Source organism: Falco peregrinus, chromosome 4, assembly GCF_023634155.1.
Source record: "Falco peregrinus isolate bFalPer1 chromosome 4, bFalPer1.pri, whole genome shotgun sequence".
NCBI classification, from domain to species: Eukaryota; Metazoa; Chordata; class Aves; order Falconiformes; family Falconidae; genus Falco; species Falco peregrinus.
This window is the reverse complement of record NC_073724.1, coordinates 90,209,344-90,226,450: the sequence shown is the minus strand read 5'-3', so window position 1 is coordinate 90,226,450 and position 17,107 is coordinate 90,209,344. Positions and strand designations below refer to the sequence as shown.

General features: G+C 45.3%; 1 protein-coding gene and 1 pseudogene across 1 annotated transcript in view; one reads left to right on the top strand and one right to left on the bottom strand.

The window, feature by feature from the left end:
• The window catches only part of LOC106112266 (uncharacterized), a 31,028-nt pseudogene extending 20,424 nt beyond the window's left edge, over positions 1–10,604 (top strand).
• A 120-nt stretch (positions 10,605–10,724) lies between these two features.
• Positions 10,725–17,107, bottom strand: part of COG3 (component of oligomeric golgi complex 3) — a 33,060-nt gene continuing 26,677 nt past the window's right edge. The window contains exons 20-23 of the mRNA XM_055801788.1: positions 16,900–16,975; positions 15,084–15,211; positions 14,085–14,183; positions 10,725–12,849 (exon numbers count right to left, since the gene is read on the bottom strand). Of these exons, the coding sequence (XP_055657763.1) occupies positions 12,820–12,849; positions 14,085–14,183; positions 15,084–15,211; positions 16,900–16,975 (333 nt within the window). The 3' untranslated portion in view covers positions 10,725–12,819. The remainder of the gene's footprint in view (positions 12,850–14,084; positions 14,184–15,083; positions 15,212–16,899; positions 16,976–17,107) is intronic.

Sequence of the window (17,107 nt, the reverse complement as noted above, 5' to 3'; positions counted from 1 at the left end):
GAGACCACCTGGAGAGAAGACTCCACAAAGTGCACCTTTTGCAGCAGTCCTGAAAAGCCACTCCCAACAGTGGTGGATCTGAAGGAACAGCCCCAGGTAAATGTGAGTCTACCTGTACCATGTGAGCATGCCTGATGCACAAGCTGCTTCCTGGCAAAAAAAAGGAGAGCTACCACCCCCTGACAGCAGCAGAGAGGAAGGGGAGAGGGATGTGGGCTGAGGGAGCTGGAGGGTGAGGAGGAACCCAATACACCTAGGTGCCCCATGCCAGGCCCACCACCCATGGCAGGCACTGCAACCCACAGATCTTTTGCTGCAGGAGTTATAAGGAAGTGTCTGATGCTGTCATTCAAAAGCTGATGCATGAAGGTGAAGTGGAAGAAGAGCTGGAAATCACTCCCCATGCCAACCCTGCCCAAGCTGAGCTGAGGAGCAGCATCAAGGAGAAACTGCCGCAATGGTAAGGGACTGAGGGAAACTAGCCCCAGACCCTGGTGGGAGGAGGAAAGCCTCATCACCAGGTTCCTTCACTCTGGTCCCAGAGAATTTGTCTGGTAGTAACCTACTTTTGGCATAACACTACTGCCCACATGCACCAACAAGCATTGAGGCATCCTCATGTCAGTCCTGTGATGGTATCACTGGCAGGAAAGATCCATCACCCTCTCTAGGCAGGACATGCTGAGCAGGCAACAGCACTGAATGGGACCAGAATAAAATGTTGGACAAAGACAGTTCAGTGCTGCCAAGGCAATACTTGCCTGAGAGTCCTCAAGCCACGCATCTTCACTGTAGAGCCCTTAGAAAGGCACTGAATGGCTTGATGAGCCATACCTAGAGCTGAGGGTTCAGCAACCATCTGCAATTTTGGCAACTGAAGGTTTGTCCTTCACAGATTAGGAAGTTCCTATAAAGGGGGGTGGAGCCACATGCTTTCCCAGATGGCAAAAGGCTTTCCCTAGTCAAACCCCAGGTAACTGTTCTCTCCCAAGAGACCCTGAAGGCGTCTGACACTGTGCGGGGCCTCCCTTGCCTTGCAGCTGCTTCAGTCCCCACACCCAGCAGCCTTGGACATGGATATGACTTGCCAACCTTCTCCCAGGCTTCTCAGTAGCAGAAGGGTCTAACTCCTGCTTTCCCCCCCTAGGGACGCATCTTTCCCAGGGCACACCACAGGTGGCCATGGCTAGGCCACAATGGCCTCAGTAATGTGAGCAGAGACCAACTACATCACTGGAGTTATCCATGTTTTGTTGCTGTTTCCCCTTTCCTCCCACTATTTTGGTCCTTTGGGGTCTGACTTTTAAGTGCCACCATATCTTCATGGGAATGACAGCTCACACTGAAGTTTGTCTCAGTTACAGAGAGGCAGTACAAGGTTCAAGTGCCACTCAGGTCTCTCCAGGTAGGACCCGGTTGGAGCTTTTTGGTTAGGGTCTGTCCTCTGGCTCTGCAGGGGTCAGCAGTGTACACCGTGTGCAGGGCTTGGTCCCATCAGACATGCAAGCTGAGTTTTGCCTGGAGAGGCCGGCGTGGCAGTCGGGGCACAGCACACAGGTGGAGTGAGGCAGGGTGCCCAGCCACACGCGTGGTGAGCTGTGTGGGCAGGATGTCCCAAGGGCTGGTCACCCTCCCTATGCAAGTGCATAGCCATGCTTTTCCCCATCACCTGCAGCTCTCCTTGACCCAAGGGCAGGGAAACAGGCATTTCTACTGCACGATTCATCAGACCTGCAATGAGATGGATCTCCCATATCTCCTCTTTGTCTACAAAATCCATCGATGGTGACAATCTCATATACAGGCATCTGCACTGCTTCAGGTGAATCCTGATATAACAACCCATGGTACTTGATTTCCCTTAGATTGAGTGGGTAGTGTCATTGGCCAACAGCTTGGTCTTAGTTTTACCTTCCCTGGTTTTGATTTTAGGTTGGATGAAGGAGGCTTTGAGAACTACAGGGAAATACTTCAGCAGTGCCTGTAATTTCTTGCCTGTATGTACGTTTGCTAGTGAGTTGCTGTTATTGCTGGTCTTGACCTGGAGCCAGAAGCACATGGTAGCTTCAGTGCACCTAGAGAAGCAGCAGAGAATGCAGTCCTTTGAGTAGTAAAAGGTGCCATAATCTTAATTATGAGTGGCCAGGGACGTTCATAGTTACCCAAAACATAGAACAAGGCCTGTGATCTCCAAGCTATTTGTCCTCTGGTTGAGAGGAGTAGGAGATGCAATGGAAGAGACTTGGTAGTTCATGTCTAGTATCCTTTGGTATAAGTAATTCTCAGCTGCTCGTGGGCTTGATGTTTCATTGTTTTAAGCAAGGAGATCCCTTACATTTCTTAGGAAAGCCACCCTGCAGCATCACAGACCCTACCCCATCCTCGTTAGGTAAGATTTTCCCTTTCCACTTATTTCTCCTCAAACAAAGCAAAAGACAGAAAAACTCCTCAGTGCCTCCCTCCCTCCCTCCATCCCCCCTCTTTTCCAAATAATCCATAATGCAAGGCTTGGAGAAACAAAGCTGCATCACCTTCCCCTCAACAACAACCTTCTAAAATTTTTTAAGGGACCAGAATCTCACTCAGACTCTCCAAACAAAACAAATCCACTGTCAGACTGAAAACTGCCCCTTTCAAAAGGCATCAGCTGACATCAGCACTTCCAGAAGACATACTGGAGCCAGGCAGTGATTTTGTTGCACCTGTTGTATACAGGTGGGTATAGCCTGTTGGATCTCTTCTTGTGGCTTTTCAGGCACGGTTTGTAGAAAGCTGCATTGTGTTGGGTCTGCTCATACCCCGTGAGAGTTTTGCAGCTCTGGTCAAAGTCATTTAGGTATCTCCTATGAGATATGGAGAAGATTCTGATTCAGCAAAATGTTTAAATGATTATCAGTGGGTGCACTAAGTTGATGGGACATACCAACTTGTGCCTGTTTCAAGATGGACTTAATCAGGTGTTCATGGCTGAGGTGGAAAGCTGAACCTGACGTCCCTGGGGTTCTACTGGGATGGTGTGTGTACAAAGGGTTTTACTTATGGAGTATCCTATGCAGTTTGAAGGCTGTGATCCCCCCACGTCAGTGATCTCCTTTCCTCAAGTCAGTGATCCCCACCCATACTGAAGCCTCGGACTCTGCTCTACTCATTTCCACACTTTCATTCATCTCTTTTACTTTCCAAACCAGGCTGCCCTATCCTAACTGTCTAGTGGGGTCAGATCCAGGATCCTCAGCTAGGAAACATAGAATCATAGAATTATTTAGGTTGGAAAAGACCTCTGAGATCATTAGGTCCAACCATTACCCAGGACTGCCAAGTCCACCACTAAACCATGTCCCTAAGCATCACATCTACATGTTCTTTAAACACCTCCGGGGATGGTCACTCCACCACCTCCCCCGGCAGCCTGTTCCAATGCTTGACAATCCTTTCAGTGAAGAAATTTTTCCTAACATCCTATCCAACCCCCCCCGGCACAGCTTGAGGCTGTTTCCTCCTGTCCTATTGCTTGTCACTTGGCAGAAAAGACTGACCCCCAGTAGATGAGTGCTCCTGGTCCCAGGCCAAGCCCCATTCCAACAATTTAACACCACAGGCAAAAGCTTTACAGGGTCCAGGCAGCCTTTCATTCATCAGGAGGGACATCACCACCATGTCCAGCAAGCGATGGGGTGTTCCCTCCACCCTTGCTGCCACAAGAAGCAGCTCCCCAGGGCATTTTGTCTCAGCCCCAGTGACACTGGGAGGGCAAGCAGAGACAGGGGCTGGATGGTACCCCCCTGCCAGCTCAGCCCCCTGCAGCATCACTCTTCTCTTCCCTTCCCTGCCTCTCCTCTCCTCTCCTCTCCCTTCCCAAACCAGACAGCATTGCGGTTTCCACAGGAGTGCAAGAAAATTACCTGTGATTTATCACACGATCAATGATTTTGTTGGCTTTTTTATTTTCGACATAGAAGTGCATTATACTGCTCTCCCCTCCTGAAATACAGGGGTAGCAAATCCTCCTGTCTGGGACCGTCTGTCTTTTTAGCCTCATAAAAAGCCTGAAAAATAAAAGCAGGAACAAAATTGTCAGTTTGTTGCTTTTTTGTTCCACTCCATGCCTTACCACCAGAAAGTAATTCTTAACTATTCTGCAGAGCCAAAATGTGCATCTCCAGGTTATGAATTGGTGCCACAGTTAAAACTGGAGTCAGCCACTTCACAGGTGCCTCCACCTGGGAGCCCTTGTGGATGGGTCCCCCAGGTCCCTGCGACAAACAAAACCCAAGCACAGCCCCTTTCTGCACATGAGAGCTAACTGCTGCTTTTAATGACGATGTTGGAAGGGAACACAAGATGTCCCCTCTTCCCCCCTCTCCTAGCTGCTCTCCGTTCTTCCCGCAGAAGCAGGCAGTAATGCTGCTTATTCTTATTAGAAAGCATTAAACCCAACTCCCTTGTAATGCTGGGAGCTAAGCCCTTAGCAAAGAAATGTTTCTATTTCACTTGTCAGTGTATTGCAGGATAAATTTGTGTCTCTAATGGAAAGAGGGCCCTTGGCAAATTATATCATCAGAGAGCAGCTAATAACATAAAATAAGAAGAGCTGAGCTTTGTACATGAAATGCAAAAACACAGAAGTGAAGGATGAGTTTTCCTCAGTTATTTAAAAGGATTTAATTAAAAAGTAATCAAACAAACAAAAAACCCAAGGCTAGGTGGAAAGCAGAGTGTGATGGCCTGGCAATGCTCGGGGTTGGTATCAGCGTGGGGGGAGGAAGGCCTGGGGCAGAGCATCCCCATCCCGGTGTGCAGGCAGGCTTCCCCTCGGCACCTGCCCCACACCCCTACCTGCCTCTCACGACCTCGCCTTTGCTCCTGCAGCACTGCTGTTCTCCTGAGCCTGTAAGATGACATTATCTAATGGACAGACATTTTTTCTCCTGTTCCTGCATGGAAGTGGTCAGGTTTAGCATCCAGCAGCAACAGCACTTGCTGGGGGGACAGCCACAGGAACACCCTGCCTCAAGGCGGGCCACCGTGAACCTCCTCCCTTGGGGCAACCCACCTCAGCCTCCTGGGCTGGCTACGCAACTTGTGCTGCTCTTGTGAGGAAATGAGCTCTGCAGAGCTGGTTGCCTTGGGGTTGGGTGTCTGAAGGGTGGTGGAGACTTAAGTCACTTCCCCCCCAGACACTGTCCCACAACAGTTTTCTTCCAAAGCATCCTTTCTGTGGGGTTTTTGTGGGCTCATCTTTCCTTAACTGTTTCTGAACTACCTGTCGGGCAGCATGGCCATTCTCACCACATTCACCAAGGAAGCCCTCTTCACCTATTGCATCCCGGAGGACAGCAGGTATCCAGGGATCAGAGCTGCCTTCAGGAGCCATGGCCACGGGGTCTGCTTCCACCCTGATGGCCACCTGTGGAAAGTGCAAGCCCAGAGGTGACACCAGGTGCCAGCTTGTCCCCAACCTGCCCCCAACCTGCCCCCATGGCACCCCAGGGCTTTAAGGCACGTTGAAAACATCTTCATTTTTTTTTTCCAGTTTTATATTTTCTACGTGAAAGTGCATGAAAAGGTGGGAGGGCTGTGATGCAGTCCACCAGAGTCATGTGTCTTCTTGTGTTGTGCACCAAGGTGCCAGGTGCGGGCACTGTGCATGGCACAAGGGCACTTGGGGATTGTCCCGTCTCAATTGCCAGTGACATCTGTCCACAGACCCTGGTGTGAGGATGGATCTTGGCCAAGGTTGGCCTCATGGCCATTGAGGTGTTTTGACCCCATTACAGTGCAGGGATCAGGGTACATCTACTTTACCAGCTTCCCATGGAGCCCCAGGTGGCCGCGCTGGAAAGATGTGGGCTTATCAGCTGCAGGCGAGGAGAAGCCGCAATAGCCAGAGTCGGTTAGCTTGAGATCAACATTGCTTCTGGTTTGTTTCTCATATGCAGTGAGTGTTCCTCACTAAATAATTACTTAGGTGAACAATTTCTTGCAGTCTGGGTTGTAATATGAGGTGGCCAATGGCTTTAGTAGAAACTGCTGGTGTCTGAGCCATCAAATACTAATTTTCAACACCCCACCCCCAGTCTCCGGTTTGCCTTCAGAAAGGTAGTATCTGGGGGGATCAGTACATCCCGTTTCAATTTTACAACTCTTCCCTGTGCTGAGACTAATTAATGGACATCTTAAATGTCTACCTGGCTATTACAAATCATTTTAAAATAGCTTTTGCAATCATGCTTCCATCACACTCCTGCAGTCCTACCATTTGCCTGCAGACATGTTGGCCTTTCATCCGTCACGCAGCAGCCAGGTTTTTACAGCCCGGCACCGAGGCAACCCCTGGCAGCACTAAACCATCACTGACCCCACCGCAGGTCTCTCCTGACCACCCTGGACCACACGGTCCCCATCAGCATTAGCCAAGCACCAGCTGCTGGCTTGCCACCGAGCTGGGGCAGGCTGCTACGACCCTGCCAGCCTCTCCCAGCACTTGTAAATTCAGGGCAATGCTAGGTGACCATTGACATTTAAGAAAAAGACGAAAGCAGAACACCAACAGCCTGTGGGTAGGTTGTCTGTTCTGTGTATGGACCAGTTTCAGGCTTGTCCACGGCCAGAGCTGTAGCACATCATAGCTGTAAAGATTTCTTTTCCCCCTACTTTTCCCCATTGCAGCACAAGGTAACACTGGGGCAGGCCAAGCTGTTCTCGCAGCCCGGTGAGAATCACCTTCTTCACGCTTAGGCGGGAAAAACTCAACGTAAACATGCCGCGAATGACAAAAACTGTCCACCTACCACGGCTGGGGGGATGCTCCAGTGCCCTGAGCCACCTACCCAGGCTGTCATGAGATAAGGAGTATCAATGTGCATTTGTATGCCATAAATACGGGTTGCTTTCCCCCACACGCTGTGTTTCTCTCTGTAGTTTGGCAAGTCCATTTCCCCTACCCAGCCACATGCACGACCACATATGCATGCATAGGGGACCTGTTTTTCGCATAAAGGTTGCCAGAGCAAAATAATTTGCCGTGTCCAGGGAATTTTTGAAGATACAGACGTGCAACAGGAAGAGGGAGACTCACACACACAGAGCACACGCTGCACCAGAGGATTTTCTCTACCCTTCAGGGACTCATTGCTCTGCTGGGAGCCAGCTAATTTCTGTAGGGTGCTTTTAGTGTATGACAAAAACTACTACCAAAACCCAGTCCCTGACTTGATGCATCAGGTCTCAGCAGTGACTCTTGGACAGAAAAGAAGTTTGGTCCAACTGCAGGCAAAGGATGGCATTTGGGACCAGAAAGTTGTTGGCTCTGGATTCATCCAGCTTTGAATTCGTCCCCAGGACCACCCTGGACGCCTGCACCGGGATCTGCTTGGGCCAGGCAGGGGTCAGCCCAAAGCACTGGAAGTGGTATGACTTCAGCCACCACACTCGCAGTCCTTCTTTCCACTCCATCACCGTGAAACTGAACAGCCACATCACCATTACAGTCCCGGCTCAGGATCAAATCGACTTTGATGGCAGCAATCACATCTATTTCAACATGGGTCCTGGCTCAAGGTGAGCACTTGCTGTGGTAGCCCTGCCTGGCCAGCTCCTGCCTGCCAGCTCCTCGGAGAGCAACAGCAGCAGGGAAACCACCCAGTGGAGATAAGCTTGGGGCTGCTGCATGGGACCGGTCACAAATTTTCAGGTGGAAAAATCACCATTTCATTCAAAAGCAAATTTCCTGCCTGTGTGAATCTTAATGAAATTCCCTTTCAGGAAAGCATTTAGATAAGATTGAAATGCTGTCGCTGAAGGTAAGAACTGCAAGTCTCACAAATTCATTTTGAAACACTATTTCTTTTCAAAACATTTATATTAAATGTCAATACCAACACAAAGCTCCTGATTTTATCTAAACAGCATTTCACTTAGTGAAACGAGCATCTGGGGAGAGGAATGCCAAACTCTTTTGGTATTTGCTGTCACTCAGGCTCCCCACCTCTGACCCTTCCCTGGAGATGGAAATGATGTGCTGGCCAGGGCTCAGCCCTGCTCAGTGCTGGTGCAACCGTCCCAGCCCACTGGTGTGCATCCCTGTCCTTTGCTGGATGCAAACACGAGTGGTCAGCTCTGAAACGCAGGTCACACAGCACCAGGAGCTTGTGCTTGGTGGGGAGCTGTGGCCTCAGGGTGAAGGATTCCCGTGGTCTTCCTCAGTGCAGGCACGAACCAAATCTTGACAGTCCTCAGAGCAATATTCTACACATGGCCACAGATGTATTACTAACAGAAAGAGACATCTGAGGTAGCTATTCAGAAAGGTGGCAACAATCCAACGTCGGTATACAGAACCATAAAGCACTGGCACCTGCTCTCCCATCCTCCAAATTCACACTTCTTCTAGGACCCATCGCTACATCTTCCCTGCCCCACAACTTCTGGGCAGCCCACTCCCACCGAAGGAGGCCAGAGCACGACTTTGGCTTCTCAGCCCTCTTGTACGGGCACCAGATCACCTGCACAGGGGAGCTGTAGGGTTAGGGCACCTCACAGGCATGGAGGGGAAGGGCAGCCTGGACACGCTACACAGGTGAGCATGGAAGGTTGGGTGACAAGGTGTGCTCTGCTCTGCTACCCTGCCTCCCTTCAGGGGGTTCAACGTTAACGCCCTTCACCTTGCAGAGCCTCTCTTCGCTGTTGAAAGACCCAGAGACAAGTCACCTCCTTGAGTGGCCAGAGAGTGAAGAGGAGCTCTTCCTCCAATCCAGAAAGGTTCAGCTGGGGAGCCTGCTGTCCAAAATACAGAGCGCTGCAATACCTTTGGCAACCCCTATCTCGGTGATATCACTCCTCTGGTTTCTGCTGCCTGCCTGAAATACTGAAATGAAGACATTAAGACTCACTGCAAGCAGTTACATCAGCATTTCAGGTCAACTTCTCCTTCATAAAGGCAGTAACAGTCACTCTGTGTTGCACACAGAGCTCCCTTGTCCAAGCTCACAATGCCTGTCCTCCTGTACATCAAGTCCTAACGCCAAGCAGAAGCACTTGCTGTATCACAGCATGGTCGTGGGGTTACATGTGGAATGTGCAGGACTTTGAAGGAGATGGCTTCCTTCCTACAAACCCGCACCCTGCTTTGGCTGCCAGAGACACGGGTCGAGAGGGGGTGACAAATGACAGCTTGCGTACAGGGACCAGAGGTAATCCAGGAGAGGGAAGATGAGGTACCTGTTGGGTTTCAGGGTTCCAGTTGGTGGTAGATGGGAATTCCCATGGCTTAGCGGCATGGCTGGCCACCACCAAAAGGGGCCACCTCATTCTTTTTTTGTTGTTGTTCTATTCAGAGGTCTTTGTATTAAAGATATGATTCACTTCACAGTGTTGGCTTGGGTTTAGGGTTCAGCGAGGCTAAAAACATAGGAGGGTAGGAGAAAGCATTTGTGGACACAGGGCTGGATCTACCTGCAGTCACCACATGATCCGCCTCAGCAACAGAGTTTTTCCCCTTTTCCTACCCATACCACTTTGTCAATACCAAACATGCACAATTTAAGGAAGGGACTGATACAAGAACTATTTTTAAGAGAGAGAGAGAGAGGGAAAACCAAAAAAGTAAGTATCTATAGTGAAAAACAAGAAAATGTGAAAAACAGAGGACGTTCATTAAATCCTTACAGTTAACAAAACACGGCTTTGAGAGAAGGCACAGAGACCATAAATATGTCGGGCTGGGGCACAAGATAACCTCAAGGAGAACCAAATGGTTAATGAGACTGAACAGAAAATTACTGGAACTGTGTGTGAACTATCCTAATCAGCATACTGTAAGATCCATCCTCGATTAAAAGAGAGCCCCCTACCAGCAAAGCCCCCTCCCCACAGAACAAGAGGTGAAAAAAAGAACACTGTACCTTTAAATGGAGACTTGTAAGAACCAACAAGAATTAAGTGTGACTAAACATAACTGTAATTGATTGTTCAAAGCCTATAAAATTTTGCCATGTGTTAAGAGGTGTGCTAGCTTTGTGGATTACCACCTAACACCCATCTCTGCACAGACAACAAACAAGTATCTCAGCTGGTGTGTGGATTGGCTCTTCCACACCAGGAGAAGAACCCCGACTTGAGATAACAAGACTATTGGTTTTGCTTGGAAAACACCCGGCACAGCATAAGCTGAGCTGTGGGCATCACTGTCATACAAGAAGTATGAATGCCTGGGCAGCTGCTTTGGCATTGGCTTCATTTAGGAGAGATGCAATCCAAAGGACCAAACCTCTTTAAGGAGGCTCCAAGCACCTAGGAAGCAATAGTCACATCGCTGCCCCATACCAGTCAGACAGAAGCTGAATTCCAAGAGACAGGAGCATTTTTCCCTAGGTTAGCTCATTCAAATGACATTGTCGGAGCCAGAGGATGAAAGGAAGCTTCATGCTGACATTAGAGGGTACAAACCACAAGCCTCTGGATGACATGTTTCTACAATACCACGGGCCAAGAGAACAGTATGTGGTAATGAGAAACTACAGGTAGGTGAGTCTGTGAAGAACCAGGTGCCACAAACAGCTATCAAATACAGTAATACTTGTGCTTTCTGCCACCAGTTCCCAAGTTTTCTCTTAGTAAAAACCAACCAGTTAAAGTAAGTTCTTGTTGCAGGTGTGGTTTCTTCCCCCTAACAAAATCGCAAGCAAAGAGACCATTTAAGCCACAGAAGATAATTTATCAGTAAGGAAAATACAAATTTACTTTTATTATAACCATAAAGAGGCATTACTTTAACAATTAGCTGTACATTCAGCACTCAGGTATACATCTGTGCCAAATAAAGTCAATTTACTGCTAAAAAAGAACACTTCTCAGTGATGCACTGCCTGTGCTTACAGGATGTTTATTGTCTCTGTATTACAGTTATCTTGACAGACAAGCCTCAGGGTACAGAATGAAGGTTTACTCTTGGACCAAAATAGGAGGCAACGTTTTTATTTAAAAAAATTAAAACCAGCAAGTTTCTAGTCAGATAATATAAAGCATCTTAAATTAATCTTTTGAAAGTATTTACACTATTTGTAAACGTAAATATCTGAAACTGTACATGTTTAAACAAATGTTCATTTAGCAAACAGGCTGTATAAACTGATTGCTCTTCTAATCTTTCAACCAGCTGTCCTAGAGTTGTCTGGGTACTCCTAGAGAGAAAAAGATCCCAAGCACAAGAGTGGCTACTGCAAAGGTTTACCCTTCACGTCTTCTCTGTACAATGTCTGTATTGTCAGTCATAACTCTGTACAGCGACCATGCAGTCCTTCTGTAAAACTTTATAAAAACCAAATATACATATATTACAATGCACTGGACATTATTTTACAGCCTGTATTTCTACATAAGTAAAAAGAATGGGCAAGTTTTCTTCCTTGTTAGTTCCTTTAGGTATTTTTTTAAGGAGTTATATAAGGTTTTACGAGTACCATTTTTTTGTACCTCAGCACCACTGCTGCAACTCTTCTCATGGTAGATTGAAATCCTACCATCTTAGTCTCCAGCCACAATTTATAACAAGAAAATTATTAAATCAAAACACCACTGATGTGCATGGAAATTTCTACATATTTAAACTACAGAACAGGTTTTATAAATAAGTTAAAAATCTGCCATGTAAGTCACCACATTCTTCTTTCGCAGTGCTGCACAATGAAGACTTACACACTGAGCCACTCTAAAGCTACCTGTAGTGCTTCATTCCATTAATGGCCAAGTGTTTAGTACTCAGCTTTCTGAAATAATGACCAATTAATGCATCCTGAACAGTGTGCACTGTTTATCAGTTACCGAGTACTTATCCCCTGTTTACAATGCTGATTTGACAGGCTTGAACACTCAATTTCTGACATCCCCACACCCCCCTTAACTAGCACTCAACTCCAGCGCACAAAGGCTGTACAAGTCCCAGTTCCCACTTTAAACAATATGACACCACCATTTGATCTTGGGTAAAGCAAAAAACCAACTCTGACCCAAAACTAAGTAAATGAGAATCTCAATGCCAAGCTTTGCTGTGAAGCACCTGCAAACATGCAATTCCCTCAGAAACAGAAATTATATTGCACAACTTTCCATTGCAAATCTCAAGGATCTGAGATTCTTTACACGGCAGAAGGTTAGAGCACGAAACTTCAGGTCAGACCTCACAGCTCCCAGTCACAACAGTGTAAGAAAAACAGCGTTTCAAGAAATGCTTCATATGTGGGAAATAAAGTTTGCCCAACTAAGAATGTCTGAATTATGTTCAAGCACATGGTTGACTGCCAGGATTTTTTGGGAATTAAAGAAATATCAGAGCATGCCTGCTTTAGTCAAATTCTCATACCAAACGTGCTTACCTCCAAGCCTTGCAAATACCTATTACTGCTCCCATTCGATTCCCTCCTCTTTATTTCCAGTGTGTCTTTGAAAGTACAGCTTTTCACTGCATACATCAGCTTATTAAAGGAATGCAAGAAAGGTTTTTACATATAAAAAAAAAAGATATTTCAACTCTGAAAACATCTGGATAAGGCAGTAACTGAGCTTTCATAAGTGATCAGCAAAGGGGTTTCGTTATATTTTCTTCACCCTCATTTCTCAAGCCAATGAACAGAAAGGCCTTTAACAAATCAATAAAACCTTTTTTCTCTTTTTTTCCTAAACCAGGGTTAAGCAGCCTGAATAGTTTTGATGCAGACTGGCCTGCACAGTGGGATCCTTAGTCTACTTCAAGCAAATGTCTTTGCATTCCCTTCACTGCTCGGCATTCAGCTGAAGCATATTTCAAGCAGCCTCACTGTTGGGCTACTTAGACATCGATAAAAGTAAGTTCACCTGAAAGACAAAAGGAAAGCCTACATTAGACAGAGCGGCTAAGTTTCAGAACTGATGTCTTACATTTTAACCTTTAAACAGGATTCCTAGGAAGCAGACAGAGCCTTAGATGAATCCAGAGAAGACAGCTACAATAACTACTAGCCAAAATTTCCAGTCAAATGCCCACCCACAGGCTTTTTAAAACACAATTGTTGACCATGCCGACTAGTCGTTTCAGCGGTCACAACCTACTGTGTCAAAGTGTCTAGTATGACTTCATGCGTTGTCAAGGAATTACGAATAATACATATACTGGCAAAAAGTGTTAATGTTCATCTTAGATATTTGAACCACACTGAGGATCCTTCACAATACTTGTTTCACATAGATTACGATACGGTTTCCCATACACTTCTGTTTGTAGGACATTTGATCCTACAGATTAATAGATAATTAGAGGAAGCCATCTCCTCTAGCACAACCCCACCTCCTTCCAGTGCACCACTCCCACTCTGTGCTCCAGGACAGTTACCACACATCCCTGGAGCCACATTCACTGCAGGCCACGTCCTCTAATCTAAACTAGATTATCTGTTTAAACATTGGCATCCTGGAATAATCACAATTCTATCCACATTCCCTGAACCACTAAGGGTAAAGTGAGATTTTTAAAAACCTATTTAGTTTCTGTCAGAGCATCCTAATACAGAGAATTCTTAATCCAAATCATCTCAGAGACTAAAGACCTTATCATGCAGGGTTACATTACCATAAACATCTGCACATTTTCCCAATGCAATTTACTTCAAATGAACCCTTGTGATTCTTTCTCATGCTTCCTAAATGTAAAAGTTGCTGCTTTTTGCATTTGTCAAAAGCAAGACTGCCTTCAAACACAGAGGCTTTTTTAAAGCATATTCACTAGCTTTGATAGCTCTCCGTAAAGGCAATGCCCAGAAACGGCAAGATTCTGCCATGATGTTGTACAGCTCAATCCCCAGCAATGTCAATCACCACCTTCAGTTTAAAAAAAATCTATTGGATATTCATAAAAAGAAACAAAAAAACCCCCCTTTTAGCTGAGAGCCTAGAGTTCGGATAAAGCCCTGGGTTTAATCATCCAGGATTAAGGGGTACAGTAAATAAACAAAGATTCTGAACACTAAAAATACTAAAAATGAAAAAAATTAATGTTTAAAAAAGGCCAGTTACATGAAAGAGTAACTGATAAAACAGGGAGCTTCCATATATACCTGTTCCACTGAAGGACAAGCTATGATCTGGAGATCTTCTTCACTAAATTCTTCCTTTAACAAAGCATGGAGTTTCTGAAACATTTGCTGAATGTTATTCTTTTAAAGGAAAGAAGAAAAAACTCAGTATAAAAAAACCACAACACCCATCTCAAACACAAACCAGAATAAGCACAGTGTACATGGAATAGCTACTGAAGTGACCAGATAGGGAGAAGCACTTGAGCTTTAAGAGCTTTTGTTCTAAAACAAGCCCCTAAAACAGCCACAAGGGATCCACATTGGCTGTGAGATGAAAACTCAGCTAAGATACGCTAAGGTGAACCACTGAGTCCTATGGACTTAGCCTGGAAGCTTAAAACTGAAGCTTTGCTCTTTCTGGTGGGCTTGCAGTGGGTCTCCCATTAAAGCTGCATCATTCTCTCTGCCTCCAGTGCTTCTGCCCATGTGTAACTGACCAAGCTGTACTAGTTTGGGCTAGGACAGAGTTAATTTTCTTTATAGTAGCTCGTATGGTGTTAAGGAAGACATGCAGAATGAACAGAACCAGTTACTTTCCCTGTAACGTGTATGTTATGTAGGCTGAGTATAATGGAGGGCAGGACAGCTGTTTTGTTTTGGGTTTTAAAGCTAAACGTAGCATTATAAAACATCACTAGACTGGGTTTTGGTTTGGTTTTACTTTATTTTGTGCGTCTTTACAACAGGCTTCTCAGATCAGGGACACCACAGTGACTGTTATAGTTTGTTCACTATTACATACACATGGTATGCGTCATGTTTACTGGCTGGACTGGTAGCTTAGAGTAACTCTACAGACACGTGTATGTATTTGTGTCTGTATAGATACACATACATTTATATAGATATGTTATACATATAACCATATACACACAGAAATATAAGGCGAACAATCCACAAAATGTGTTTAAAGTCTTTAACTAAATGAAGGCCCAACACTACAGAAAAACATGCTGAAGTACACCTAGCAATACTCACCCTAACTGGCTTAAACAAAATTAATTCCGTATCTTTATTGGACAAGTATAACGACATGCTTCGTAACGTTGATGGCAGCTTTGTTTTTATTGTCTTGTAAGTGGAAGAGACCAGATCATTGATCTTTGCTGAAAGTAAAAGAAAATATGCTTAACAGGCTAAAATGTCATTCTGCTAGTTGAAGTCTACACTCTAGAGTATCACCTCCACTTTACTGGGGCTGATCATAACCACAGGTTTGAGTGAAAGGGCAAGAGGGGATGACCGGTCTGTGCAGCATCATACAACCACAGCACGCCAGACAAGGCTTTTCTTTTGGGACCTACCCATGACATTAGCCTCTCTTTCCCTACAGGAAATGCATCCAACCCATTTCTGCAAGCTGCCACATCCTCCTGAGGTTCCTGAAGTCACCGCCTTCCAAGAACCTTCCAAGAGCAACAATGTTCTAAATAGCCTCCCCCCTAGAAAACTTGTCTGGAAAAGAAACTGCTGGGAAATAAACAGTGCTAGTGAAGAGAAGAGCCTGTCACAAATTCTCCTTACTGACCACAGGCCACGTCTGTAAGAATAAAGGCTGTGCAGCCATCTGGATTTTCAATCAACCAAACGGGAATCCTCTCTCAGACCAGACCTTCTTTCTTTATTGCTCGGTATTTTAATGATATTACAAAATCTTTGCTTAAAGGGCAGGGGAAAAGTACATTTTGTAGCTTTAAAGTATCAAAGTTAATATACTGTATTTATTTTTTTCCCCTCAGTTTTTACTGTGTCTAAATCTTCTCCCTACTCCTGCTTCCCAGGCAAATGACTCCAAGAAACAGCAGAAGCTCTGCTTAGATCTGCCTCTACACACATAATTATCTCCAAACAAACATTAAAAACACTGCCGAAGAAGCAGGAGATGTTAAGTAGAAGCTCAAGTTAGCCCTTGAGAGTGTCTGACCCATGGAGCAGCACTGAATTATGAATGAACGAGGCTAGCTTTGCATTTTAAGGACATGATGCAACAGAAGGTTCCAATGTATGGATTGGAATAAACAGATTTCTCAGTGTCACCCAAAAGCACAACTTTGTAATGTGAAGAGCAAAACAACCCAGGAACATCTAAACTACTCCAAATGTTCCTAGGAAGCATCCACATTTTAATTCTTAAGAAGAAGAAAACGAAGCTAGATTCAATTTTTTGCATAGTGGCAGGAAAACTGAAAATAAAGCAGGTACCAAATGTACAGACAATAAAAGCTTCAATGCAGATTCTTTTTTTGCTACAAAAGCAAAAGCTTTATCTTAAATGTAATCAAATAATTCCTTAAGCACATTCTGTATGCAGTTGCAGAAATGCTGTTTTCATGCAAGAACAATCACAGCCTGAGAAATACTCAAGTCATTCATCTACTGCACCAATTAAATACATATTCTGAAGTTTGTCAGGTTTTGATTTAGAGGCATCTTAAGACATTTAAACTAGCACAGAGGTAAAAATGGAAGCCAGGATTTTCAAGAAAAAGGCAGACAGTTCTTAGGTACTTAGAATTTTTCAAAATCAATCACAGTCTCACAGTCCAAATTAATCTGACCAGCTTTTCAGACTCCTATGCTTTAGAAGTCAGGTACAGAGACAAATGACATTCTGAAATACCTGAGCCCCATATAACGCAGCTTCTATTGGTCTACCAAAAATGGTGAATGGAAAGGTTTTCTTTTTCCATTTGATGAAAAGTTTTTAGAAGAAGTCTCAAAGTAATAAACTATCAAAGCTTTATCAGCCTACAAGCACCTCAGGAGTAACATGAATATAAAACAAGGCAAATACCTGGTTGCGCCCACGGTTGCTGCGAAAGGCTGTATTTGGGACCTCCTTGAGTAGCCATTGTTTTTAAAGCAGCTACCTAAAGTAAGTACAACCAATAAATTAGTTTCTTTCAGTTGAACTCACAACAAAGTGACCAAGCCACAATTGCGCAAGTCTGTTAGATACTGCAGTGTATGGAATCTCCCCGGCTCTCTCCGTTCCAAGCCCT